The sequence below is a fragment of the Strix uralensis genome, chromosome 9 (genome assembly GCF_047716275.1).
Source record: "Strix uralensis isolate ZFMK-TIS-50842 chromosome 9, bStrUra1, whole genome shotgun sequence".
NCBI classification, from domain to species: Eukaryota; Metazoa; Chordata; class Aves; order Strigiformes; family Strigidae; genus Strix; species Strix uralensis.
The window spans coordinates 11,408,668-11,435,521 of record NC_133980.1 but is presented as its reverse complement, the minus strand read 5'-3'; the positions used below and the strand labels follow the sequence as shown (position 1 = coordinate 11,435,521).

Below are 26,854 nucleotides of genomic sequence, written 5' to 3'. Positions count from 1 at the left end.
TCCTTGGATAACTGTTCAATAATTAGCATTTAGAACCATTATCAATACTAAGAAGGAAACAAAATTCTAAGTGAAAAAAGAGACAGATCACAATTACAGATCATAAAAAAGAGTAGGTGTGGCTTGACTAACTGCAAGGGATCACATATTTCAGTTTTCTAAGGACTTCAGCTTGGGAAAACTGTAGATTGTCAGAGAGAGAGAGAGATGGCTAAAGCAGACATATATTCTTTAGAAAGAGTTTGACTTCAGTAGAAGCAAACTCATCTACACAACTCCAAGTTTTCAGAGGAAATCATATGAAGAAAAAAAAAAAAAAACAACAAACAACTGGTGACAAGCTAAAATTTTGATAAGATGTTGGGGATTGCTGAGTGTTTTATAGCTCTAGTAGTGTTTCTCCTGATTTTGCAGTTCTTAAAGCTGCAATGGATGCGTACCCAGCTTCCTCCAGGACCAGTTCCCCTCCCCATCATCGGAAATTTGTGGCTGCTGGACTTCAAACTTCGTCGAGAAACTCTCACCAAGGTATTTATTTATCTCTATGGTTGAAAATCAGTCTGAATCTATTTTAACTTAAATTGTACATTGCATAGGAACAGTATAAACTTGCAATTATTCTTTTTTAAACCTCAAGCTTGATTATCAGCCAATTTCAAAGAATCCAAGCACCCGGCATTATTAAAAATATTTCTGAGCAATAAACACCATAATTGCTTTGCTCCTTGTTATTTTTCTCTCTTCTGATTACAGCAACATCCATGCATAACATTGTCATAAGCACTGTCAACAGCATGATATTCCATTGCCAGTTTCATTCTCTATTTCTGTGTCAATATCAAGTCCTGTAAACCACCTCTAGTAGAACTTCCTCTGCCTGATCCCAATGTCACTGGAACATCTCCAGGCCATGAGAGGTCCGATCTCCATTAGAAGACCAAACATATACTCTAAACTGACTCTTTTTTTCTTATTTGTACAGCAAGAAGATTTATTTTCTGCAGTAAACAGATTATTACTAGAACAAAGTAGGAATTTTGTTTGCTGTTATGTTCACAGCATGATTCCTTTATAAACCAGTTAAAACTATTTTAAAAACTAAGGAACTTGCTTCACTATTTTAAGGAAAAATACAAGTACGATCTGAGGAAAGACAATAGAGAAAAATAAGAAAAATTACATGGAATTTGATGTAGGCAACTGAGTTTAGTTACAACTACAGAAACCCGTTAAATTTAGTATTTAAGTGCATGCATTACCTAGTTTATATTTATTAATTTACTGTTATTAACTCTTCAGTTAACCAACATCTATGGAAATATCTACACACTGTGGATGGGACAGACACCTCTGGTTGTACTAAATGGGTACAAAGCAGTAAAAGATGGCATCGTCACCCACGCAGAGGAAGTTTCTGGAAGACCTCTCACCCCATTCTACAGGGATATGATGGGTGAGAAAGGTACAAGATGTTACACAATACTGAAATATGAACCAGATGTAAAGAAGAAAGGCGCTTTTCTATATATACACACATACATGAGTTACTGCTATACAAGTACATAACTGGGCTTACATAGCAAAAAGATGCCATGCAAAGCTAGCATATTAAGAATAGGAAAAAACCAAAAATTTCTCCTCTTATAAAGCATACTACTGACTTTTTCTTCCCAATAGATTCAAATAAATGTTTGCCTAGAGGAGCTGCCCTTCAGCTGCAACACTTCTAAAACAGAAGACTCTTCATGTAGAAGACATCTGTAGACAAAGCTGTTCTGTCCTTACCAAAAGCCACTAGCACTCAGTTTCCAGGGTCACCTTTGTAAGCAGCTGTATAGCTGGGAGTCATAAAAACCTACGTTAGGTTTTTATGGTACCTAGAGACCAAAAGCCAATATCTAAAAGCATGGTATCTTCTTTGTTAGTGAAATAACCTAATCTAAATCTCATTCTGCCTCCTACAGTGAAAGGATTTCCCTTCCCAGAGATAATGTTTCTGTGTTCTTCAGGTATTTTTCTGACAAGTGGACACACCTGGAAGCAACAGAGACGCTTTGGTATGACAATTATAAGAAGCCTGGCACTTGGTAAGAACAAACTGGAGCATCAAATTCAAGCAGAGGCCTGTCACCTTGTGGACATCTTTGCAAGCACAAAAGGTAAATTCACTAAAAGAATAGCACTTAGAGCTTTTTCTGAAATATAGTAGATTAGGGAAGTAGAAGTTTCATAACACATTTTTATGAACAATATAGATATTTTTCATATTAGCGGAACTTTCACTGTCTTCTTAATTGCATTCTTCACAAAAAATGTTTTGTCTGCACAGCGGGCAATATAAAATTGTTTTTTGAAATAAGGATAGCAAAAAAATGTTTATTATCAACACAGTCTTGGGGACAGCTGGTAACAATTCTTACATTCAAGGAGTATAGAAAAACCCCATGTTCTTCTCCATAAAGTTTGTGACCTGCTGCAAGTCGTTCTAGGACAGCAGGCCTTTAGGATTTGGCAGAGAAAGAACCCCAACACAAGGAACATATCATTCAGTTGTCCAACAAAACTTTTTTTTTTAAGGTTTGGATGAAATAGAAACCAATAGAATTTTAGCAAGATGCCAAAATAAAGCATTTAAACATAAATATTCTGAACAGCCAAACCCCTCACCCACATTGTGTTCCATACTGATATGAAAACAAAAAGAAGTTGCCTGAGGTCTCTCTCCAACTCTCCTTGCACTAGACAGCAAAACGGCCCATCTCTCTTCTGATAGCAACATCTTCACAGATCTGTAAAATGCAAGAGATGAACAAACCATCAACTCTGACTCCCTGTACAGCCCAAATCTTTACCTTCCATGCAATCCTTCCTCAATTTTAAACTCAGTAATTGTATTTACTCTTTCCAAGAAGGACTACAAATATTGGACTGAAGTCAGAGAGGTGCAATCCACCTTTTTCCATAGTAGTATAGTACAAAGGTTGTCCTTGCCATTGAAATGTGTTATTAGTTTTTTCTGGATTTGTCCTCCAGTTGATTTAACTCTTTTTAAGGGGAGTTGCTCTCCCATCCTGTAAAATAAACGTTACGGGAGTTTTGTCTTTTCAGTCTGTGGAAAAAGAAATTTAAAAAAAAATATATATATATATACTTGAATTGTTAAGCTGTACTTGAAAAACAAAAGGAGACAAGTAATTTCAACATGACTAAGAAATCGAAACGTCAAGATTTTTTTCCTAGTTTGGGGAAGGGGGGAGTTTATTTTGTGTTTTAAATGCCAAATTTAAAATATCTGCCTCCAGATTTGAAGGCATATGTTCTAATTAACTGCTTGTGTTTTCACACAACCCAGATGACAAGTCAGAGAGGGGAAAAGAGACCTAATATTTGTCTTCTCAAAACCGATAATCACTGCATTTTACAAGAGTAAAAAGCAGATTGAATATAAAGATTCTCTGCACTTACAATTCATAGTTAATTTGTATTAAACTAGAGTTTACTTGCATGAAATTTACCTAGAAGTAGTCTGATATTCCACACTCTGAACTACTATTACACTTACTGTTTAAAAAGAAAAAAAAAGACTTCCACTTCCTTCATTTTTCTCACTGCAGTCTATTCAGAAATATTCACTGGGACCTCCTATATTCACAGGCAAACCTTTTGACCCCCACACTTTCATTGTCCATGCTATCGCAAATATAATTTGCGCTGTTGTTTTTGGTCACCGCTTCTCCAGCGACGATGAATCTTTCAGCAAGCTTATCAAAGCTGTTTATTTTGTGATCTACTTTCAAGCTACTATCTGGGGCAGGGTAAGAACCTAATTTTCTTGTTCTTGTTCCCTGAAGTGCATTTGTGCTTCACAAATTAAAACAAACAAATTACAAGTCAGGGACGATTATTCCCAAACATTTCCATATCATTACTCTGTGAGCCATTGTGCTGTAAGAAATACATACCATGTATATCTCATTACTGCCTTTTATTCTTTACATCAGTAAATAGTGTGTCCTAAAATTTAAAATTCTAGACTATTACTATTTCCAAAATATAATGTATTTCAAATGAGCAATCATTTGCAGAGTACTGCATACATAAGTCTGAAATCTTAAAATGAAAGCAACTTTTTAAAATTTTTCATTTAGTCTTCAGAATACAGAAGTACAATTAATAAGAACTAAACCTTCAAAGTCCTATTCTTTTGAGAAGATATCTTGCATTTTATGTTGTTCATATTACCACCAAGATCTGAGTTATTCTGAGCCTCCTATAAGATACAGATGACAATTTCATCACATCAAGAAGAATATTTTTAAGTTCTTGAAAGTCTAACTGTTGCTTATATCGTGAAGATTTTGGCACACTGGCATTCTACAACACTACCAGGTTCCCCAACACTTTCATACAGAGATGCCTTAGGAAAACCAGAGTAAGAATCAAGGTTGAGAAAATCTCCTGCTTGTGAGCCAGATTCAGCCCTCAGTTACTCTGATTCACCCATTTTCAGAAGATCCTGTTGCTGCATTAGGTATGCATCAAAAAAGTAAAATATAATCGTTCTCCTGCTCTCCTGTGACCTGATACCACTCATTACATGATCTTGACATTTTGGTCATCTGATGGGGAAGGAGAAGTCTGCACTAGCCAACAGATTCCAAACCACAGGCCACAAATAAAACAAAGTCTCTGTCAGTAGTCCTAGAGACTGAAGTCCATTCGCTAAACATACACCATACAAAGAAATGGAAAAAAATATTTTTCCCTCAACGAATACCCATGCCAGTTTCTCCCAGAGGAAAGCTTTCTAAGACTGAGAGGTCAAGTCAGCTTCCACACCTCTCAGTCTTCAACTCCTCTATTAAGCATGGAAAGTGTGATTATTGAATATTGACCTTCAACATGATCATTACAATTTACACTGCTCCATATTACTAATAGCTCATTAACAAATTTCAGACAAGTTTTCCTTAATGCCAGTTCACTTAGAGGGCAATGTAAAGGTTTCATAAGCCCTCTCAGAAATATAGAATAATTTACAACGGAAGGGACCTCTGCATGTCAGCTAATCCAGCTTCATGCTCAAAGCAGACTTAATTAGATCAGGTTGTTTAGGAACTTGTCTAGTCAAGTCTTCAAGTCTCCAAGTCTCCAAGAATGGAGATTTCACACAGACTCTCTGGGAAACCTGTTCCCAGTATTTAATCTCTCTCCTGGTAAAAATAAAACAATTTTAAAAAAAAAAAAAAAAAGTAAAAAAAGTTAAAACCCACAAACAAAAAAACACCACCACAAAAAAGTAAATAAATAATATTTTCTTACATCTAATCAGAATTTCCCATGTTTTGACTTGTGTCTATTGCCTCTCATCCTAAATAGGAGCCCACGTGTTGCAGTGACTTCACAGAGTTATCAGGAAATCAGAATTGGGTTCTCAATTTAAGAGCTCACATTTCTTCCTTTTTGTTTAAAATCACAGATGTATGATGCTTTCCCATGGCTTATGTGCCGTCTCCCAGGACCTCATCAGAAAGTGTTTGCATACAATGACTTCATGCACAATTTAGTTATGAATGAGGTTCAGACTCATGAGAGACAGAACTCAGGTGATCCACAGGATCTCATTGACTTCTACCTAGCTCAGATAACAAAAGTAAGTATCTGTTTATCACACCATCCCCTCCTTGGCCTCAATGCCTACTACAGATGCTTGTTGTTCAAGTAACTGCTACGGAATTTTTGTATGTATACTTCATTTGTTTAGCTCTGAAGATTTTTGTTTTGGTGGGCTGCTCACTGTTTCCATCAAACAATGACAATTTCTATCTGACCAATGAAATGTCTGAAATTATCCACTTCATAGTCTTCTTGTGAATATACCCTACAGACCAAAGATGACCCTACTTCTACGTTTAATAAAGACAATATGGTTCAGACTGTGGTTGATCTTCTGCTGGGAGGGACAGAAACAACAAGTACCACCCTTCTCTGGGCACTGCTCTATATGGTACAATACCCAGAAATACAAGGTGAGCAAAAGCATTATCAGACAGAACTGCATTCAACATCACATCATAATGAACATCATTGAAGTATTAGCTTGATCACTTGCAGTACATCAAAATAACCCTTAATAATGAGTACAAATGGAGGTACACCAACAATTGAGATCTAGAAAATGAAAGTTTAATAAATGAAACAAACTTGTGCTTTCCCCGCCAGTTCACTAAGAAGCAACACAAGCAGAAATTAGTAGTACCTACTGTTTTATCTCACTAGAAGGGGATGGCAAAGATAGAATAACAAGCTAAAGACATTTCATATGCAACCTAGTCTCTTCCTAAGCTTCAAAGTGGAAAAGCTTTAAAAAGATACCTGGTCTGATGTGTATTTATAACAGAAATTACACCTGTAATTTCAAATCTTAATCATTTTTTTGAAATATAGAACTGTATTACCCTCATCAGCAAGTGGGATGTGTCTTAAATGAGATATAATCTTGTGCTTTGGGAATATGCACTTCCTTGATCAACTGAAAGCAACACAGCAGGCAAATCACGTGCCAACACATTTCATAGCAACATAATTCCTTTCCCCCCCCCCCACTCCTGGATCATACTCATACAGAAATCTGCTGGAAAAAGGGGGAAAAAATTTAAAATATGTCCATTTCTCTACAGAAAAGGTTCAAAGAGAGATAGAGGCTGTTCTGGAACCCTCCCATCTCATCAGCTATGAAGACCGTAAAAAACTGCCATATACAAATGCTGTGATCCATGAGGCTTTGCGGTTCAGCAACGTTACTTCTGTTGGGGTCCCTCGACAATGTGTGAAGAATACAACTTTGCTGGGTTTTGACATTAAAAAGGTACAGAGTATACCTCCACGTTTCTTAAAGCTTAGAGCTATTAATATTTAGTATTTATACAACATTAGCCTCTACAATCCCTAACTTTGCATAGAGGGCATGTTGTAGCATGTCACAGACATGAAACAAAGCTGAGTGCTCTGAACCTGGGCTAAGTCTACATTAGCAGATGCAAAAGAAAGCTTGGGAAAAGGCCAACGGCACAAGTAGCAAACAAACATAAGGAAAAATGAAGTCTTTCTTCCCACTAGTCAAATATGAACGATGTCTGGGAATCAAAGCAGAACATGTGTTTTAAGGAACGATGAAGAAATGAGGTTTAATGAACGTCAAGCCAGCTAACTCACACATAAGGGAGCAGCCTGGAGCAACCTATAGTCAACCCTGACCAAACAAACATACACACACACACAAACACCACACGCTCAGTACAGTGAGAGATCCGACAGTCACATTGGCATGATATAAATGTCCCTACTATATTAAGCATAAAATTGATGTGATGGAATTGAAAGATCCAGTAAAGAGTACAAAAAACAAAAAGGAAGGTGTTATGATTAGTCTAGCAAGTACATAAAATAATCCAAGCTCCACTCCAGTTTAGGCATGAAGACACTTCAGTAGTCCTGACAGAAGATATCTTAAACAAAGGCAAACATGTGAAACGTCATGACAAACAAAAGATACAAGGGTTTGTTGTGCCTGGATGTGCACAGGAAAAGACAGAGTTGAATCCAAACACTGGGCTGCAGGCATAGGGCAGCATATTATCTATTAGAGAGAAGGAACGTCCAAAATAAAAATCAATCATACATGGAAAATATCATCTCTGCTTCTTCTTGCAGGGCACACTTGTATTGCCAAATCTGCACTCTGTTGTGTATGACTCTGAGCACTGGGCAACCCCTTGGAAGTTCAACCCTAATCATTTTCTTGATTTGGATGGCAACTTTGTGAACAAAGAGGCATTCTTACCTTTCTCAGCAGGTAATGCCCTGAGGTTTGAATATTCCTGTTCACCGTGTCTTGCAACAAGACTAAAAACACCATTCCTAAATTCTAAAATTTTAAAAACATACATTTATAAAAACATATTTGACACAAAGATTTAAAGTCAGATGTTCTACTCTTAAGAGCCACAAATACTGTCTTGCATTTTGTATTTTTTATACATTCAAACAGAGGATAAGTATGGCTAAGAGACATCACGCTATCTCCTTGGTGTATGTAATGTTCCTACTATAAGGGTATCTGAGCTACTTAGTCCCTAATGTATTAAATCCTGATAACACCCTCAAATCAGAAAATCAATTTATTCTCACCTAACAAATAGGGAACCCAAAGACAAAAGCAATACGATTTGTCAAAATATACAGAGAAAATCTGTGATAAAGCAGGAAACCAAACCTCAGTCTCCCAAATCCTACAGTAATAGTCTAGCACGAGGTTGTCTTGTATATCCAGAAAACTAGCAGAATCCAGTCTTTTCAGTAGAATATTATTAGGCAACAAAAAAAAAATTCTAACTTTTCAAAAGCATATTATGATGTACAATTTACCTAATTTACAGTGCAAAACGCAGCAATACAAAGACATAGGAGAGTGAAAAAAAAAGTGAAAACACTGGGAAACAGCTGAGGGTTTTTATGTTACTGTGACAGATTATACTATTATACATTTGCTGCAGACAAAAAGCAAATAGTATGCTAAGTAATGTACAAAGCAGTCAGATTAAGCATAGTAAATCCAGATTTTAAAATCATTTGCCCAAATTGTCTATAAATCCTAAAATTGTATTTGCAAAACAGGTACTTAGTATCTTACCTCCTTTACTCACCAAATGTCCACTAGTTTGCATGAATCGAAACAACTAATTGAGTTGCATAGGAAATTTTCTTTTTTAACTTGCTTTGGTTGTTTTCTGTTTATATAATCTGAGTATTTATATATCCTAAATATTTATTTTTTTAGTCTGGAATATATAGATAGATATCCTGAAATATACTGTGAAAAGAATATGCCAAAATGAGTCACATGCCTACGTTTCCTTCCCTTATTATATATCTGGTCCTGGACACTGTTAGAGGATACTGGGCTACAAGGACCCAATACAGCCACCTTAATTTCTGTTGAAGAAAGCCTGATTACATCCTTCAGCTTAACTTCAGAATTGCATCCTGCAGTGCTCCAGTCCTCCCTTCTCACCAACCAAAGATAAGACTCTGAAGTATATGAAGCCTTTTAAAATCTGGCTTAACTAAAAAGCAATTCATGGTTCTCACAGAACAAGAAGCAAAACTGAAAAGGGAGAATCTCATACATGCTCGGGGGGGGGGGAAGCAAACCCAAAGCAAAAAAACCAACCAACCAAAAATCCCAGCTGACGTCGAGATGTAGTTTCTCAGTTAAAGAAATGTTTCCCCACCTCCAAAGCATCGTCTGTCCTTACAGAAGGAATATGAAATAATTATCTTACATTAATAGAATTTATGGTACTCAGCAGAATTTTGTTTGAAGCTCTTTTTCAGTCCTTAGTTTGATACAACTAACTTTTTTTCCCCTTTCTTCTGCAGGGCACCGTGTATGTCTGGGGGAACAGATGGCACGAGTTGAACTGTTCATCTTCTTTACCAACCTGCTTCGGGCATTCACATTCCAGCTCCCTGAGGGAGTAAAGGAAATCAATTTGGAGTACATTTTGGGTGCAATACTGCAGCCACATCCATATAAACTCTGTGCTATTCCATACTAGCCTGTGACATACTACAGCGCAGAGGGACTTCAACATAATTGCAGATATTTTAAAAGCACGTATCACCATCTCAATTGTATTCAAATGTAGGTAGCTCAATACAGCAAATTATTACAGAGAATTTTTAGTTAGGAGGCCTGACCTCATATAGTTGAGCTTTTGGAAGTTAAAATAGGTGTACTTGCCAAAGCTCATATAATTGTATCTTAGGCACATACAAGTACACAATGTTACCCAAAAAAATGTATTTTCACACTCACAGTAGCAATGAATTAGATGTGGGATTTGAGAAGTGATCAGTATCAAGCAGAGTTTCCTCTTAAATGGCACAACTGCTCTGATGTGGCAAGGATGCCTGAATAAAAAAAAAAAAAAAAAAAAATTTCTTCAGCATGCTGTTACTGCTCTGTGTTCACAGAAGGGCTTTTCTTACATCCTTTTGCAGAAGGGAGCAGAGTATGCACACCTAGTGTTGACTCCTTTTCCTTTCACACTCCCTTGAAGCACACATGCATAAATGACTGCAGAATGGGGCCTCTTATAGTCCATTTAAAAATCCTTACACCTTTTTTCTTTACTCCCTCAGTATCTGTTTACTATTCTATCACAACTCAGATCCAGATGCTCTCATGAACTTTTCCGTCTTCTGTTTAGAAACGCTATTATATCATCCAATAACTTCCTATTTGAAGGGAAGGAAACAGCCTTTCAAGAAATGAAGATGCCAACATTTGTTAAAGCAGGCACAATAAAAATTTATTACTCACGGTATTTTCTTTTGTTGTCTCATCATCCACAACAGACATGGAAAGTTTTGACCACTTAAAATTCAGCTGCAAGTATCCTAGATGCTTTGAATTTTCAAAGTTCAACAGGAGCAAGCATAAATTATGCCAGGATGTAGTTAAAAGCAGAAGTAGAATATTACATATTTCTCAGACATAAAACTAATGGAAGACTTTATTCTCCTCTCAAATATTTCCAATTATTCCTTCCATTTGGTGAAAACCCCAGGGTTCTAACACACTGTAAAGTTTGCCATTGCAGAACAAATGCAGACTTGACATCATTGACAGTTTTCACCTTTTTAATAAAAGACATCATAAAACTTTCAATGTTACTTCATTTTTATTGAGGAAAATATAACATCTAAAAAATCCCCCTTGAATAAGAAATACTTTTAAACATAAATTAAGAAAATTCTCTTAAACTTTGCATTTCTTACAGTGAGGGCAAATCTTGCATAAAACACATTCTTACAGATTTACAAAAGCAGTCTGATGTGATAGTTCAAAAGTTTTCAAGTCTTATCTTTTTCCTTTGTGGTGTTCATTAAAGAAAAACTCACCAAAAAAATCCTTCTTTTCAACCCACCATTTGCATGGTTCAATAAAGGGCCCATGATAAAGTGCTCAGCAGCGTAACTGGCAGTGTAAGATACAAGCTTGGACTTTCTCAACTCCAGTGTATTTTGATGGCTCTTGAGGTATGTTCTACCTGAAAAAAAGACTCCAGTTTCTCTCCTCTATGTTTACCCCTTTGGTCTCCTGAAGTTATTCTGTAAGCTTGATTTTTTTTTTTCCCCCAAAAAATATTATTTCATTATGCACATATGTTTTCTGGTTTTCTTCCAAAACTGTAGCTTGGGTTAAAACATGCACATATTTTTCACCTGTACTTTTGAAGAACTGAGGTACATTATGATTTGCTGTACAATGCTGGTTCTAAAAAACATGGGAAGAACAAATATTCAGAGTGTACATGATGAAGGAGGTATTTTTACAAAGAAGTTGCTGTAGGCCTTACAGTTGGTACCAGTGAAAAACAGCTGGGCTAAGAGCATCTTCTTGTTATTCCATTTAAAACAGCAAGAGGTGACGCATTCCTCGGCTTTCCGATGTCTCCCGAAATGACAGTGTGAGAATTCTAGACTACCTTTTCATCACAGTTGTAAATGAAATCTGTAAGAAAATGAACAATGCAGAGAAAAAAGGCTATTTCATGAGGTAACTTTTTTGTCAAGAAAGAGAAAAAATTCATAAGGAATTAAAAGTAAATCAGAGAAAAGAAAGATTTAGAAATTAAGGACAAAATGCAAGCTTTTCTTGTGAAACTTCTTAAAAAAAAAAGAAGTCATAAATCCCATCATTTCAGTAATTAGAAAACACATAGACAAACTTTCAGAAAACTACGCTGACATCCAGCTCTAGTGTGATGCACCCCTTCGAAATCAACAGCCCAACTTCTCAGTAAGGCAGACTGCCTAGATCCTTCAGGGGTTAAACCTCTGAAAGCACTGAGTGATTTAAAGTCCAGTCTTTAGAAAAGTCTACGCTACTGAAGATCAGATTCAAACATTAATTTCGGCCACTGATAAAGAAAACTATAACTGCCATTTCCAAATTCTTCAAGCAATAAAGAATCTAAACTGTTTGTTCCCTTGATGTCAGGGAGCACCCTTTGCCCAAGTCCAACTGTTTTCATGGAATAATATAAAAAAACATATTTGTGAATATATTCCTTCTGTAATAATGGCCTTGCAATGTTTTGTTTCCAAAACAACAGCAATAAAGGACTTCATTACATACTCCAGCTCCTAAATATTAAAATAACAAGCACCATGAGGAAAGTACATACAGGTCTTTGCCCATTTTTGTAAAGCACACAAAATCCATATTGTTTGTGTGGTTGTAAGGACAAAATGTAATCATTGGTCAGCATGAGCTAGATTAAGAAAATTAGTAAACCAGTTCTAATCTTGGATGAAGAGTTTTTCCTAAAATCTTTGTTTTGTTTTTATTAAAACCTCAAAGGGAAAGAGCCAAGTATATCGATGGTCTTGTTCTCACCTAATAAGCAGAGCATCAAGGGCATGCTTTGATCCACCAACCAAATCCGGTATCTTTAAACAGTTTTTAAAAATAATACACTCAAAGTTCTCCTCTCCACCCAGTAAAAATACCGTAAGTATTTGGTAATCAGCATTCACATCCAACCTTTCAATATTATATGCATATCTAATCAAGACACAATACCAAAATATCAAATAGGTGGCATTAACATGATCAGAACAACTCACACATCAAGGATTATAATGGTAGGATGCTGTATGGGCTGGCTATAAGGAAACAAATAAAAAACTAAACTCTAGTGTGGTGAAAAGCTAATCTTTGGATTGCCTGTTTGCTTTTCTTCTCTTTTTGCTGTGTTTTCTTAAGTCTTTACAACATTACAATATTATTAGAATTTCTAAATCACAATACATAGGATCCCAAATTAATATCAAAGCCAATCAGATTGAGGAAAGATACAATATATAATTAAAGCTAGCAGATTTATGGTGACACCAGAATGAATACATCAAAATATATTCAAATGCATAGAGTGTTTACACTCTTGAAAGCAAATGTAAAAGTCAAGTACACTAATAGTCCAATTTCTCAGACATTACAGCAGAGGTAAGTACTGGGGAATAACTTGAGGGAGTAAATAATGGCTTTATAAAATAGTCAGAGAAGCTTCCATATATCTGAGTGGTGTGAAAAGACACATTTTAGCTGCTAACAAATGCTACTTTTCTGGCTGAGAAACAAAAAAAACAAAGATTAACTGCTTTACTGATTATCAGTTTGCAGCAAGTAAATGAGAACATTCAAAGTCCAGTCCACTAGTACATGACTCTCAACGTTAGTCAATATATAAACCTCGATGATGCCTCTGCGACACCTTTAGAACAACTGAAATTAAAAATGTATCACTCACTTCTTGCAATACTTGTCCAAGTGTCTCCCGGCTGTGAATGCGCTTCCTGTTAAAAATCAAAACCACACTTATTTCTGCACAAAGCACCAGGGGGATCTTGTAAACAGCAACCATTTATCCCACTTCAAAGGGAGAAGATTGTTACGCTAGGCTTTGTTCCACATCCTTTCCCTCATGGAATCTTGATGTAATTTCATGGAATCTTACTGCAATCTTATGGAATCTACAAACTCTGTTTCAGACCTATTATTATTTACATCAGGAGGAACTACCTGGAATAAGGCCTGCTACTCATTGCATTTTCCCCAAAACAACCCTGTTTATTAAAAAGCTTAGCTAAATTTCAGCATAATTCTCAATATCCAGATATTGCTGATAATTAGTTGCTTTAGTGCCATCGTTTCCAGCACTACACATCTGTTGTTAAGCAACTGATGCAAGAATATTAACAAGTATTTCTTTTTTTAGTCATTCTTCCAATATAATCAGTGGTAAGCAGTGCTTGCAAACACAACAGCAATGTAAAGACTTTAAAAAAAAATTCTATTAAAAGCGAGAACACATTACTAGTCATTGTTTCCAAACATCCTGTAATACATGCACTGAGAATACTAGAAATGCAAATAGAAGGCAACATATTTTTACCTGTCTATTTTGGTTGCTATGACCACTGTAAAACTGCCTTCTGTATTGGGCAAGTATGTAGAAGGTATAACTACATAACTTCCTGCAGGAAGCCTGCAAAGCTGGCTTACTTCCTGTGAATAGCAATGAGGCACACAGCTAACCACAGGCTCCAAGTGTAGAAAAGAGGAAGTATCTGGTTTCCAGCTGCTGTTAGGCACCTGCAAAAAAGAATGAAAACATGCCTATCTTTTTGATATATTTCAGGCCTCAACAATGTTAAATTCCTAGTGTACCATAGTATGGTATGTTCTCTATCTATTCCACTACAAATACTCGCTCTTCTGTACAGAGCTATAGAAGAGAAGGATGAGGCGGCTTCCAGAAAACCCAGATGGCAGTATTAAGTACAGATACATCATTCCTAGCATGTTTGTAGCCAATTTATACAACCTGCTACCCCCACAGCTCAGCAGCTTTTTCTGTTGTCTAACCTCACTCTTCCTCGCTGCAGCCTATTGTCCTTGGCTTTCACCTCATTGATATAGTGAACAGACTGTCTCCTTCCTCTTTGCAGTTGCCTTTGATATACTAAAAATTCATATTAGATAGACTTCTCCTCAGTCTCCTATAGGCATGAAAATGCCATTCTTTTAATCTTTCCTCACATAGTGTATATTTGAAGCTATATGATCACTCCTAATGCTCAACTTCAAACTCCACTTAAACAACACCTTTTTTGAAGCACTTTTTCCAAAAATAAAGCTATTTTTCCCTGAAAAATAACCACCCGACCAGAAGCTTTGCATCCTACATTTATGCAGTTATCACTGGCACATACAGATAGAACCTGTATTTGTCCATATCAAATCGTATCTTGTTTTATTTCAGATCATCTGCTTAATATATCACATTCCTTTTGATTTCTAATCTTGTCTGCGGATCCAACATCATTTGCCAATGGACAAATAATTATTAGAGATGCAGAAAGTAAGTTTTCATGATGACTTATCAAAAAGTCTGGTCCTCAATTGCTAAGACACTGAGAATTCTTTGCAAATCCTCAAAAGAGTTCATCATGTCTAAAGCTAACTGAGAAGGTTGGAAGGATTCAGTGGAATTATCTGGTTACTACGCTATGTAATGATGTAGTTATTCTCTATCTTTCACAGGCATTACTTCATAGGATCAGCCTGTGTTTCTCCTAGAAGCAGCGTGTCCCTCGCCAAGTAGAAGGAGCACTGAACTGACAGGCCTACCTGCACGCTTGGCAAATGAGCAGTCAAAGGGACCAGAAGAAGTCTTACCTGGAAAATATGGAAACCTATTGGACGACACTTGCTATCTTGGCAGTGCTGGCGGAGAGTAACTTTCACACTGCTTTTTCCTGGTCCTGCAGGAATGGAGAGGGGAAAGCAGGGATTGATATGGAAGGAGGGGAAGTTCCTGCTACCTCCAGCACTTTGCCCATTTTTCCAGCATCCATGCAGCTGCACTGTCTCCCATTCACCTGCGGGGAGTTCTTCGCAGAGAGCAGCATCTGTGGGTGGTGGCTTTAGCTCACTGTCAAACATAAGAGAGAAAAGAAACTACAATGTATAAGACCTGTATGATTTCACAAAATCTAGAACACCAGCTCACAAAAATGAACTAATATTACATAAACTTACATGAATACAATTCCTCCAAACTTTCATCACAGAGAAAGAGAGAACTGTACAACTCTTAAGTCCTTAGATAATTCACAGAACTCCAGAACAACATACCATATACAAACCATGCACTAAAACCAGGTAAGATTTTTGTACATTCACAAAGTAACACAGCTCATATTTTTTCCCCTCAACACCCTTGTACTATTTGTCCTATTTGAAAGCAATACAACTGACAGTGTCTTGAGTACCCATGAACACCTCAGTAAGTCCAAAGAACATACTGCGTTTTTATATTCTCTATGTCTGTAATCAGAGGGAACTACCATTTTACTGCTGACTTGATCACTGTAATGTTAACCCTATCTCAATCCTAGCCCAGCACTGCTTTTCACAGCCATATGAACAATTTATTATCATTATCAGTTGTGTAACATTTGAAACCATATTTCAGCATGACTTGAAACATATTATCTGCTCTTATTTCCAGTTTTCCAGTTGCAAACACATAACAGGTGTTACGATATTCTGCAATCGTCCGTTCTAGACACACATCCAGGCTGGCACCTCTGTTTCAGTCTAAGTAAGCGTTACACTTAACAGCAGTTTTATCCCACCACTGAAAGTGAAACATGTTCTACAGATGATGTCCAGAAACCAAATATATTTCTGGTAAGAAGTACACAACTTGCACCCATACAGCAAAACTAGCCTCATAGTTTTGCAGACCTTTATTTGGTCTAAAACTTGATGACACATTGCTTCCAAATTCTGCAGAGTAAATGACTAATGCAGTTCTAGCTTTGTGTGATTTGCCAGCTTCTCTCCAAGGAGATGAGTTGATAGTGTACTACCAGAATATAACAAAATTGAACAGCTTTTAAATATGTTGCCAACAGTACATTTTACCTCTGCATATGGCTTACCTGCTGCAAACTGTCAGACAACCTCAGATTTTTTCAGGTTTACTGGAAGAAGGTATGACTTTGCTGACTCCACACAACTACTCATCATCATGTCTTAAGTCTTTATTTCAAGGCTATAGTAACCGACACAGAATTGCTCACAATTGACTTTAAAGTGTTGAGGTAGCTATGTAAGTTCAGCTGTATTGTCAGTGTGGAATGCTTTATTTCAAAAAACAATTCTTTGTTCAGCTAAAGCAGATAGCATTAGTGACATCAGTGTTATTTTTGACACCCATCCTGAAAAGATGAGCTATGAGTATTACGCCATCTGAGCCCACTGCTGACACTTCATCTGCATTTGAAGCTGTACTGCTCACCAATAACAATGTTATATGTCAGGCAACCTGTCAGTATATGTTTTCCAGCATACATAATAAATATACTGCTCTCCTTTTCTGTCACTGATTGCAATAACAATAGATGCTTTTAACTTCTGTGGTGCATCTTCTTTTTTCCATACATTACGAAAGAATTTCCACATATTGAGAAACATGTTCTGAAGAAACTGATTCACTTCTACAAAATATGCACTTTCTCAAAACACAAGGCTGCAGTTCAGAGTCAAGATGCTACTCTCTGACTACTTCTAACTGATATTTTAACAAGAGATAGTAGCAGCATCATGCAAAAACAAGGAAATTGAATTCATGTAAGTAGCATTCTAAGACAAAACAATGCTGTTACTTGGTACTCTGCATAACCCTTCAAAACACATTTTGAACATTTACACCTAGTGCTATACTTCATATTAGTTGTTTATGTCAATGACTATTAGAAATTGTCTGTTTTGTTTTAAACTTACCTGAGAGAGATCCTTCCTGTTGAAAATACACGAAGCAAGAAATTCCCTACTGCATCTTTCAGAAAAGTGCTGGGAACAACAAGATAAAACCCAGGCGAAAGGTCACAGCATACATGCACTTCTCTATCATAGGAATGGCAGACGGTACCTACAACTGGAGGAGCAGAGAGGGTCTTTGGAAGGTTAAATCGTTTCTTCTCCACCTAGAATAGATGCATAATGATGCATGGTGTTTTAGGAAAAATGAGGAGTTTTTAATAAAACTAAGAACGATCAAATATTGTTTAAAACATTTTTAAACATGCATACACTTACAAAAGGAAACAAGTAAGGAGGAGAGTATCAGCAGATAAGCTGAACATCAAGGAGTAGGAAGAGTTACTATACAGAAGTAAATTTAGGAACAGTCATCAAATAATCAGCCTGAAAAGTCATGGACTAGTTTGGAGGAGTCCCAAAAGTTCCACTACTTGGCACTCCACGATAAGAAGAAAGTACTAGTCCACTAATAGATTGTACAGACAGAAACTGCATCAGGAGATAAAGAGGATCATTCTAATGTAAATCATAGGTGTAAAATGTGTGAACAACTGAATTATATCACTGCTGTAGGAAATGAATGACTTTCCTCGGATGTTTCAGTAATGCTTTAAAACTTCTATTTGCAAAAAGAAAAATGTCACTCCTGTATTACCTTCCAGACATGCAGTCCCACAGCCTGATAATTCTTCCCCTGCGTGCCTTCAGTCAAAGATAGATTTTCCTCTGCTAAACGAGTCAAATTTTGAATTCTTCCGGCCCAGTCAGCACTATATTTCCTATGTTTCTGCAGCAGAGCAATGCACACCTCACTCTTTTCACAGACTCTCAGCCAGAACTTAGGGTTGGTAGGGAAGCTGCTGTTGTTACGGCAACCGCCTGCAGACTGGCCTCTCACCCAGGATCCAAAAAGATTCTGTGAGTGATACAGCACTTTCTCTAACAAAATAAGAAAAACGTGGTGCAGGTATCAGACACCAGAGGCTACTTAATTTTATACAACAGACATACGGCAGAAATCCCCCAGCCCAAGAAAACATGCTGTCCTAACCCTGACACTCTCCAAGCAGATATTCATGTCCAACATTTTAAGAGACATGAAAATGAATGTCACAACCAGTTATGGCAGATGGACGACACGATTTTTGCAAAAAATTGTTTCTAGAAATCTGAAGTTTATCTCCCATCAAAAAAATAAAAAATTACAAGGTTGTCCAGAACAACAGCTTTCTAGATAGAGAATACTAATCTCAACAAACTAGCCAGTAACTAGATCTCAGAGAAATATTGAAGACTCCTCTAAAGATTTTCAATTTCCTCTTGTCCCTCCTATTCGTCCCAGCAGACAGAAAAGCCTATAGATCTAAAGGAGCAGAAAAGACTGAGAAAGAGAAATTATGGTCTAGTTGCATCCATTTGCAATTCAAATAAGTCTCTCCCATTGACATGTTATTTACATGAGAAAGATATTTTCTCATACCACACCTGTATAGAGGCTCTGAAGTTGTCCTTCCTCGTTTACTGGAAAGCCCATGGTAATCTCATCAAATTCTCTGTAAAATTCCTCTTCATCAACCCAGAATTCTCCCTCTTGGATCTGTGAGAGCAGTTCCAAGGCAACTGCTGGATCTAGCTGGTTCCATCCTTGACCACTGCACAAAAGACAAAAACTAACATTTATTTCTTTGCCTAATAAAGTTCCATAACAATGTTCTATTAAATATCCTGTGAATCAGGACAATAAAAAGAGGCTTCTCCATTTTATTGTCAAATACTTGCATTGACTATTTCTGTACACATGTTGCTAATCAGCGAGAGGGATAACAGAAAGTATGAATTGCAACATATCAAAGAAACCTGAGGAACAGCCTAACACCATATGGGATATGGCAGCATACTTCTGGGTGAAACAGCTTATAACAGAGACTACAGTCCAAAATGTGACAACAAATTTTAACAGTTGTTAAAAGTAGCAATGAAAAAGTAAAACAAGCTGCACAGTGACTGTTCTGAAAGAATTTTAATGCTGTACAGTGAACGTCAAAAAACACTGTCTATGAAACACCTGGTTATCCCCATGAATTTGCTGGCTAAGTCATGATGAACCAAGAATTTAAACACCTCATTATTTAGGGCCCATTAAAAGCTAGTACTTTCAGCATTTTTGGTTGTTTCAGTAACAACAAAGAATAGTTCTGCACTTGAATAAAACAGGGCTCTAAGGCCACCCAATGAAATGCTATCTATCCTCTTGCAACTACATGGCAACTTACTGTTTGACAAAGAAACTACAAGAGACCAAGAGTAAAATCAAAACTCTGTCAAAAGCAAAAACTATCAACTTTAGTCTCAATTAATGTGATTAAGCCATCTTTTTAACTCAGGGGGAAAAAAAAAATCTATTTCTCTAAAATGTTTATTAACATGACCATATTGTTATCATAGTTTAATGCTGAAAGCTTGCTCCTTGGGTCAAGAATTGCATGTTCCTTTGTACAGTCTAAATATGCTAAACAATTTTCAAAATAAGCTAGTAGGGTCTGCCTTTCATTCCTGTTACTTTGCTATATGAACCCAAAACATATTTCTGCATTTCCTTTAAAACAGATCTCTTCTACTTTACATCTATTCTTTATATCTACTCGATTCCAGCTCCTCCTACTCATATTAATCTACAGAAATGAGAGCACACAAGCAAAAAATATAAGCATCCTTTCTTCTGATATATTTTGTTTTATACATACTCCTTTGTCTTCTGCAACTGAGACAAGATCAAATGAGAAGAGCCAAGCAAAGCCAACTAACTACTTAGTCACAAACACCTTATGAGCAAAGATACTTAGATCAATTGCAGAACAAAAAACCACCACAAAAATCAGAGAGAAAATAAACCATCATTTTAAGTTTATCTCTACAAAAAGATATGATGCTTTGACAAACAAAAAAAATTGTCATTAAAAAATTTAGTTTAACAGAATTAACAGATCAAAATGACTAGCCTTAGAACCAACGGGCTGTGTGAACTATTGCATACAAACTGAAGTCTCTCTCCTCCACTGTAGCCTATGAGCAATATTTGCCTATGCAATACATAGATACGCTTTGTGCTTCAGACCTTTCACAAATGATTTTCCAAATGAAAATAAACCTACTCACCCCTCACACCAGGGACCTCTCCAGCACCGCCTCCCCCAAGGATTTCTTATTCGTAGTAGGAAGATTTCCTTGCCTGACACTTCAGACACATTCAACATGTCTATCACAATAAAGGCATGAAATTCTCCTAGTTCACTTGCACCTGCATTTAAAAGTAAACAAAAGAACCTGTTCCATATTTTACAGTGAATGACATTAAACTATCCTGTGAAAGAAGGCAATTTTGAAATAAAAGGAAAATGGTTTTAAATCAGTATAAAACCAGCATAAAAAAAAAAATCCTTAAACAGTTAATTTTAGTTGTGACTATATCGAAATAAAATAAATGAAAATTTTAAAGCGTATTAACTCACTAGTTGATCTCAAACATCTCCAAATTCCTGGTGCTAAAATTCATTCAGGTTAAGGGGTTTTTTTCAGGTGCTTTTTCAGGGGGTGGGGGGTGTGCGTTTTTTTTTGAGAACTGACCGTATTAACATCTACTATAAAAAACATTCCTCAAAAGCACCCTCCTTCATGAACTCAGTAACATCCCTAAATCTTTATTTACTCAAGGTTATATAAAACTGCACCATGGAACTCATACAGTACTAGAATCAGCACTATGCGTTTGCTGGCTCCCTTGCACCCTGAACCCTGTTAAATAGAGACATTTACTTTAAAAATATCTAGAACTTTACTGTTACCTTTTCTGGAATTGAGGACTGAGCAGCTTATTACACACTGTTCCTTCAGATTCATTAATCGTCTAAACACTGCCTTCTCCAAAACCATACCAGTCTTCTCTTTCTCTATGTTTCTTCCAGGGTCTTTCAGGGTCCATCTTTCAGCAATTCCTCCAGTAAGATCAACCAAAGCATCTGCCACCTGTCCTGCCCACAACTGCTCATAAGATCCGTGCACTCTATAACAAAAACAAAGAAAAAAGAAAAAAGTTTCTACAAACAGCAGAACCAAAGAAACATGGTTCTTATGTACTTCCAACCCCATCTTGTATCACAGTCATGACTGTACCCTACCTCATATCCCCAAGTAGGCAAGTGAAAGCACATACTATTTTATTTAGACAGAATACAACATCTAAAGAATACATAAGCCATCAGCATTCCACTATTTGATGGGAAGTTCATTACAACTCATTCCATCCTATATAGGAACTGCTCTAGTCTAGTACTAGTCATTTGTACCTTATTATCCGTGCACTACATCATCTTTCATGATACACTAACTGCATTCTGTATAAATAAATTACATTTCTTCCTCTTCAATTATTCTTTGTTCACTCTGCACAAACAACCAGAGTAGCACTTCCTTCAACAATTTATGTAAATCAAGAGACTACCCTACCTAATGCAACGGGTGCAAAAGATAGCAAAAGAAATCAAGACCATAATAGAATGATAAGCCAAGATAGGACAGCAAGATCTCTACAGAAAACAAAGAATACTACCTTTCAAACCTACAGAAAAGCTTTAACATGCCACTGCTGCTTCACAACTTCTGCTCAATGTATCTACAGCTGAATAAATTCATACTTAAAAGTCTTTTTCTGCCCTCTGCTGGCAACCAATCTTTCATCCAAGTTCTTCTGGACATTTGACGTCTATCCTACCAGTGCACTTTGTCTCCAAATTGTTTTGTCCATCTGGACAGCATTTTGATGGATGTGTCATAAAACACAAAATAGCTGCATCTTCAAACACATTAACAATATGGTTGTTTCTTCTCAAAATAATAAACTATCAAATACAAACAGAGCCTCAATGAACATAAAATTGCATACTGTTGTCACTTTTCATGAAAATATTTGCATGCCTTCTGCTTTCCACTGAGCCCTCATCTGCTCTCAAATGCTGCAGTAGTAAAATATTTCCCCCTGGATAAATTAGATGACCAGTGGATAGTGACCTGATTTGAATCTTGATAATTCATTGCAGCTCTTACTTTCCATTGTAATTCTCTCCCTAAGACTATCTTACCTCATAGGCAACTAGAAACACACCTGACAGATCTACAGTTTAAAGAGCGACTTCTGCACAACCCAGTATGAGAAAGCTAGCAGCCACTGTATACTGAGTAATAGAGATCTACGCCCAAAGCCGTGACATAAAATAAGTAACTAGAAGGTATACAAGTATTGTACCTCCCTTTACTTCCCTCAGTAACAGTGTTCACATACTTTGCATAAGCTTTTTCCAATAGTGGAAGCCAAAACAAATCCTCTGTCTGACACTGGGAAAAGCAGAGTTTCCCACCAAGGCAAGGCAAACGATCGTCGATGGTCACTTCCACCCAGTGTCCAAACTGCCAGACTCGACAAGTGAAACAGCCTTGATATGACTCATCTGTCCAGCTGGGCTGACCTGGAGGGATTACCTAGATGGCAAAAGCCAAAATCAAGACAAATAATGAAATTGTTTTTGTAAACAAAACCATTTCAAATATGATGAATATCAACCATTTGTACTATTGACAGAAAAAGATATCACAACAAAAACAGTAAAACTAAGCACAACTTATACGGAGGCTCGGGACTCAAGAACAATATGCAAATGTCAATTAGGTGAAGAAAACTTCTGAAACATGAAACAAGAAACTTCTCTATACCTTATTCAGTAGGTATTTACTCTTCTGCAAAGCTACACAGGCACACAGGAACCAACAGTCTCCCAAAATTCCTTGTTTCACTTGCACATCCTGCAGGTTGTTTGAAAATAACCGAGGAGCAGAACAAATGTCCTAAAATTAAAAGAAGGGGAGTTAAAGCCAAATCCTGCAAGACATTCTAAGGAAGTCTGTGTTTCAGGGAATGGGAGGGCTCCAGGGACCTCTCACAAAACAAGGGAATTTTTACCTCTAGACTATTTCCTTTTCACACACAGCCTAAGCAAGCAGTAACAAATTACTGCCTTGTGGCTACTTTACAGGTCCTTTATGTGAGGTAAATCTAGTTCCCACCTGAATTTTAGTACACAAGTGTCACCATCAGGTGCAACCTTAGCAAAGGCACCAATAAATGAAAAACAATTCATCAGCTCCTTGCTAGACATATGATCAACTGTGATAGAACTGATGCCATTCGCATTAAACTGCACATCCCAAGTCACAAAAATCTCCAAATTAGCGTAAGAGAAAAAAAACTTTCCTAGGGCAAATAAAAATAAGATCTCTTGGTAGAAAAAGAGGTAATTTGAAATGCAAAGTTCCGAACACTTAACCGGATTTGAAAGTGAGTTTTTAAAATGGTTCTTCCCTCACCTGTAAACACTGCAAGAGATGGAAATTAACTGATCAGCCCTCAGCAATAGTAATCGAGGTGTAAAAACACGAAAGCAGAAAGTTGCACACTGGACTCTGCGAAGTAATTTTTTGCCAATTCTATCTGATAAGCAACAGCTCTATCACTGTTCTACAGCCATCCCTAGATGCAGAAAAATAATACCGCTAAAGACAACATACTTTTTTTCTCCATTACATTTTTATAGCCTTTTTTTTTCCCCCTCCACACAAAGGCAGTATCATAAAATACTTCACTTCAATGTACTGCAAAAACATATTCTAAGCTTTTTATCTCTCCTATGGCTTGCTCTGAAACCTAGCTATAAGCTTAAAAGCAATACAAGTCATATGACAGGTTATAACCTTAGTTTTCTTTCTTATCAAAGAAACCAACAATCGCCAAAAAAAAGCGCAATAATCTTCTGAAGACCTCTAAAATCCAGTTATTTGTTTTTAAGACAGTTATGCAATATATCGAAAAATTTGGGAACGACATGATGCTGGTTTTTAACTTGGTATGAACACTATTTGCATAATGACTCATATTCATAATAAAATATCTGAATTTCTAGTAGTACCAGGAAATTCAAAAGTTCTACAACAGGATCTAACTCAAATCTACAAACAAGCACCCAGACTTAAAAATTGTAATTCATATACTGTTAACACTGACATACATTGGTTTTATCGCTTCTGTATTTCTAAACAATAAAAACGCCTAGAGGCAGTCAGTCAATGCTAACTACCATTTACTACCTTAAAATCTGCTAAAATCAGTCTTTTACACCTTAAAACTCACCTTAGGTCTCAACCAAGAGATCTCACCTCTGAACTGGGCAAGCGGGGTACAATAATCAAAAAATATAGAGGTATCACTGGCTGGAAACGTGGGGTCTGTGTAAAGTTCTCTTTTCACGATTAATTGCTTTTTCTCTCCCAGCATTTTCAACACACTCCTAAGTAGCCTTGCCGGCTATTTCCACGACTTTACATCGCCAAGCACCAACCTACAATATAAGTGAGGATTACTCGGGAATTGTAACTGAGGAACAAATAAGCATGACACGATTTAATTAGGAACAAAAAGCCTCTCACTCTTTTCACGGAGCACCTTGAACCACGCCATTGCTGGCTGCTTCTTTCAGTACCTGATACCACCCTACAGGTTCCCCACTTTGCTGGAAAAAAAGAAGGGAGGGGTCTCAAGAGGAGACGTACACCCAGGAGCCCACTTAGACCGCTTCCCCGCCCCTCTGCGCACACCCTCCCCACAAGGCCCCCTCCACCAACACCCCTTTTCTCACAACCAGCCCCAGCAAGGCCCCTTCCACACACACACACCCTCCTACCCATGAGCCCCCTGCCCCACACACACCCCCCCTTCGCCACGCCGGGCCTCAACCAGGCCACCTCCGCACACGTCCTCCGCCACCCCCGTTCCTCACTACTCCACCCCCGGCCACCACAAAGTGGTGTCCCGTCCCGTCCCGTCCGCCGCCATCTCCTCACCGCGGGGCACGCCCCGCCGCCATGCCCGGGGCGGCCGTTACCGCGGCAACGCCGGACACTCTCTCACCACCCCCTCAGCCTCTTGTCCAGCCCAGAGATAACGGATTGGGCCTCCGACCAATGAAGAGGCGGCAGGCGGGCACGTGATACACGCACCACCAATCCGCTGCCGCCCGCCCTGGCCTGCGGAGCAGGGAAGGGGCAGGGCCCAGCGTGCCCCGCGGCGGCGGGCCCAGGCGGCTGGGGAGGGGGTGGTGGCCACCCCTTGACGGGTCCTCGAGTACGGCGGGATTCACCACCCCAGGCGGTATTCCTGGAAGAAACAGGAAGTTCTCCTCATCAAAGCTGGGGGAAGAAAGCTTAAGGGTCACCCGAACAGCTCTTAGGGGCTGAGGAAAACGAAACCAAACTGTATTTTCACAAAGGTTATAAGAGAAACTGTCAGAGAAATTGTGGACCCTCGCAAAGTGGTTTCCCCAGATAATGGCAAAGATCACATTTTCAGATAGTTTATCACTAAATAATTGTCCAAGGGCTGAACTGACAAAGGAAAGACGTTGCTTCTCATACTTTGATAGCTACTACTGCCTAGTGAAATAGAAAAGAAAAAATACATCCAAAAAAATAGTGACTTGCTATAAACAAAGAATAGTGGCTGGGTCAAACCCTACTGAAGCAGGCTGCTTGCTTTTTCATATTTGGGCCTTTTACATTAGTGTTTCTCAAGAAATTCAAGTGTGGTCAAGTAAGCAGGCTGCTGAGCCACTGTGAGAGGACACAGATGTTTACCAATAAAAGCCGTTCTTCACACTCACCTATTACAACGGGTTTGAGTCTAAGGGTCATGTCACCGTCCTTGGGCAGAGAGGTTTTCTTAACAAGAGCACACCACAGGAGACACTGGTCTGATTCGTTTCTATTAGAAATGAATGCAGAAATCCTCCTCTCAAACCTCCGCTTTAGCAGAATGGAAATACTCAGAGATAATTGCAGTAGCTGTCCACCCACTGACTGATCCAGAAACACGGAATCACAGAATCAGTCAGGTTGGAAAAGACCCTTGGATCATCGAGTCCAACCATCACGTTCTCTGCCCCTTGCTTATGCCTGTCCTACAGACACAAGGCTTCTCCCCTGCATACAGCAAGTTTAATCAACAAACAAGACTTTTCGAGTTTTGACCCTTTCAGGAGCAAAGGAAATATTGCCGTCAGTAAGAATAAGGACCCCTCTTGTCTACAGCTCATGCAAGAGAGCTGCAGCTGCATGGGCTGCAAGCAAGCTGACACAGGAGAGGTCTGTTGGGGGAGGGAAAGGGAGAAAAAAAGGCCTCTGTCTCAGGAACAGTGAGGCTTTCATTTGTGTGATTTCACCCTTGCTGCTTTCTTTAGGAAACAGCGATCACAGATCACAACTGCATAAATTCCATTAAAGGACAGATTC

General features: G+C 37.9%; 2 protein-coding genes across 6 annotated transcripts; one reads left to right on the top strand and one right to left on the bottom strand.

Annotated features, from left to right (window-relative positions):
• LOC141947481 (cytochrome P450 2J2-like) lies at positions 1–9,886 on the top strand. The gene is made up of 9 exons (XM_074878685.1): positions 1–528; positions 1,300–1,462; positions 2,010–2,159; positions 3,655–3,815; positions 5,480–5,653; positions 5,888–6,029; positions 6,681–6,868; positions 7,714–7,855; positions 9,442–9,886. Exons 1-9 carry the CDS (start codon positions 358–360, stop codon positions 9,618–9,620), a joined length of 1,470 nt encoding a protein of 489 aa, XP_074734786.1. The 5' UTR covers positions 1–357; the 3' UTR covers positions 9,621–9,886.
• A 12-nt stretch (positions 9,887–9,898) lies between these two features.
• Positions 9,899–25,681, bottom strand: CAPN10 (calpain 10). Of its 5 annotated transcripts, none has more exons than XR_012630139.1 (14): positions 24,998–25,077; positions 24,702–24,909; positions 23,231–23,362; positions 22,803–22,999; positions 21,310–21,527; positions 20,624–20,765; positions 18,953–19,119; positions 18,123–18,406; positions 17,429–17,631; positions 15,314–15,569; positions 14,028–14,227; positions 13,383–13,428; positions 11,427–11,581; positions 9,899–9,975 (listed from the first exon to the last, which is right to left on the bottom strand). XR_012630139.1 is itself a non-coding variant. In XM_074878681.1 (14 exons), exons 2-14 carry the CDS (start codon positions 24,843–24,845, stop codon positions 11,552–11,554), a joined length of 1,902 nt encoding a protein of 633 aa, XP_074734782.1. In that variant the 5' UTR covers positions 24,846–24,909; positions 24,998–25,077; the 3' UTR covers positions 10,690–11,551. The 5 variants fall into 5 exon arrangements, 4 of the variants coding, with proteins under 4 accessions (XP_074734782.1, XP_074734781.1, XP_074734779.1 ...); XM_074878681.1 differs by lacking the exon at positions 9,899–9,975 and having other exon boundaries at positions 10,690–11,581; positions 15,314–15,399; positions 15,517–15,569; XM_074878680.1 differs by lacking the exons at positions 9,899–9,975; positions 24,998–25,077 and adding an exon at positions 25,412–25,681 and having other exon boundaries at positions 10,690–11,581.
• Positions 25,682–26,854: the final 1,173 nt, after the last annotated feature.

What these genes read in the sequence shown, in the direction of transcription:
- LOC141947481 (XM_074878685.1), top strand. Translation starts at nt 358, where the DNA reads ATGTTGGGGATTGCTGAGTGTTTTATAGCTCTAGTAGTGTTTCTCCTG. An exon ending in GTCGAGAAACTCTCACCAAG is followed by an intron (nt 529 to 1,299) that starts GTATTTATTTAT and finishes TTAACTCTTCAG; the next exon opens with TTAACCAACATCTATGGAAA. An exon ending in ACAATACCCAGAAATACAAG is followed by an intron (nt 6,030 to 6,680) that starts GTGAGCAAAAGC and finishes ATTTCTCTACAG; the next exon opens with AAAAGGTTCAAAGAGAGATA.
- CAPN10 (XM_074878680.1), bottom strand. Translation starts at nt 24,845, where the DNA reads ATGCTGGGAGAGAAAAAGCAATTAATCGTGAAAAGAGAACTTTACACA. An exon ending in TCTCTTGGTTGAGACCTAAG is followed by an intron (nt 23,363 to 24,701) that starts GTGAGTTTTAAG and finishes TTTTAATTTTAG; the next exon opens with GACATTTGTTCTGCTCCTCG. An exon ending in TAGGTTTCCATATTTTCCAG is followed by an intron (nt 14,228 to 15,313) that starts GTAAGACTTCTT and finishes TCTTTTTTGCAG; the next exon opens with GTGCCTAACAGCAGCTGGAA.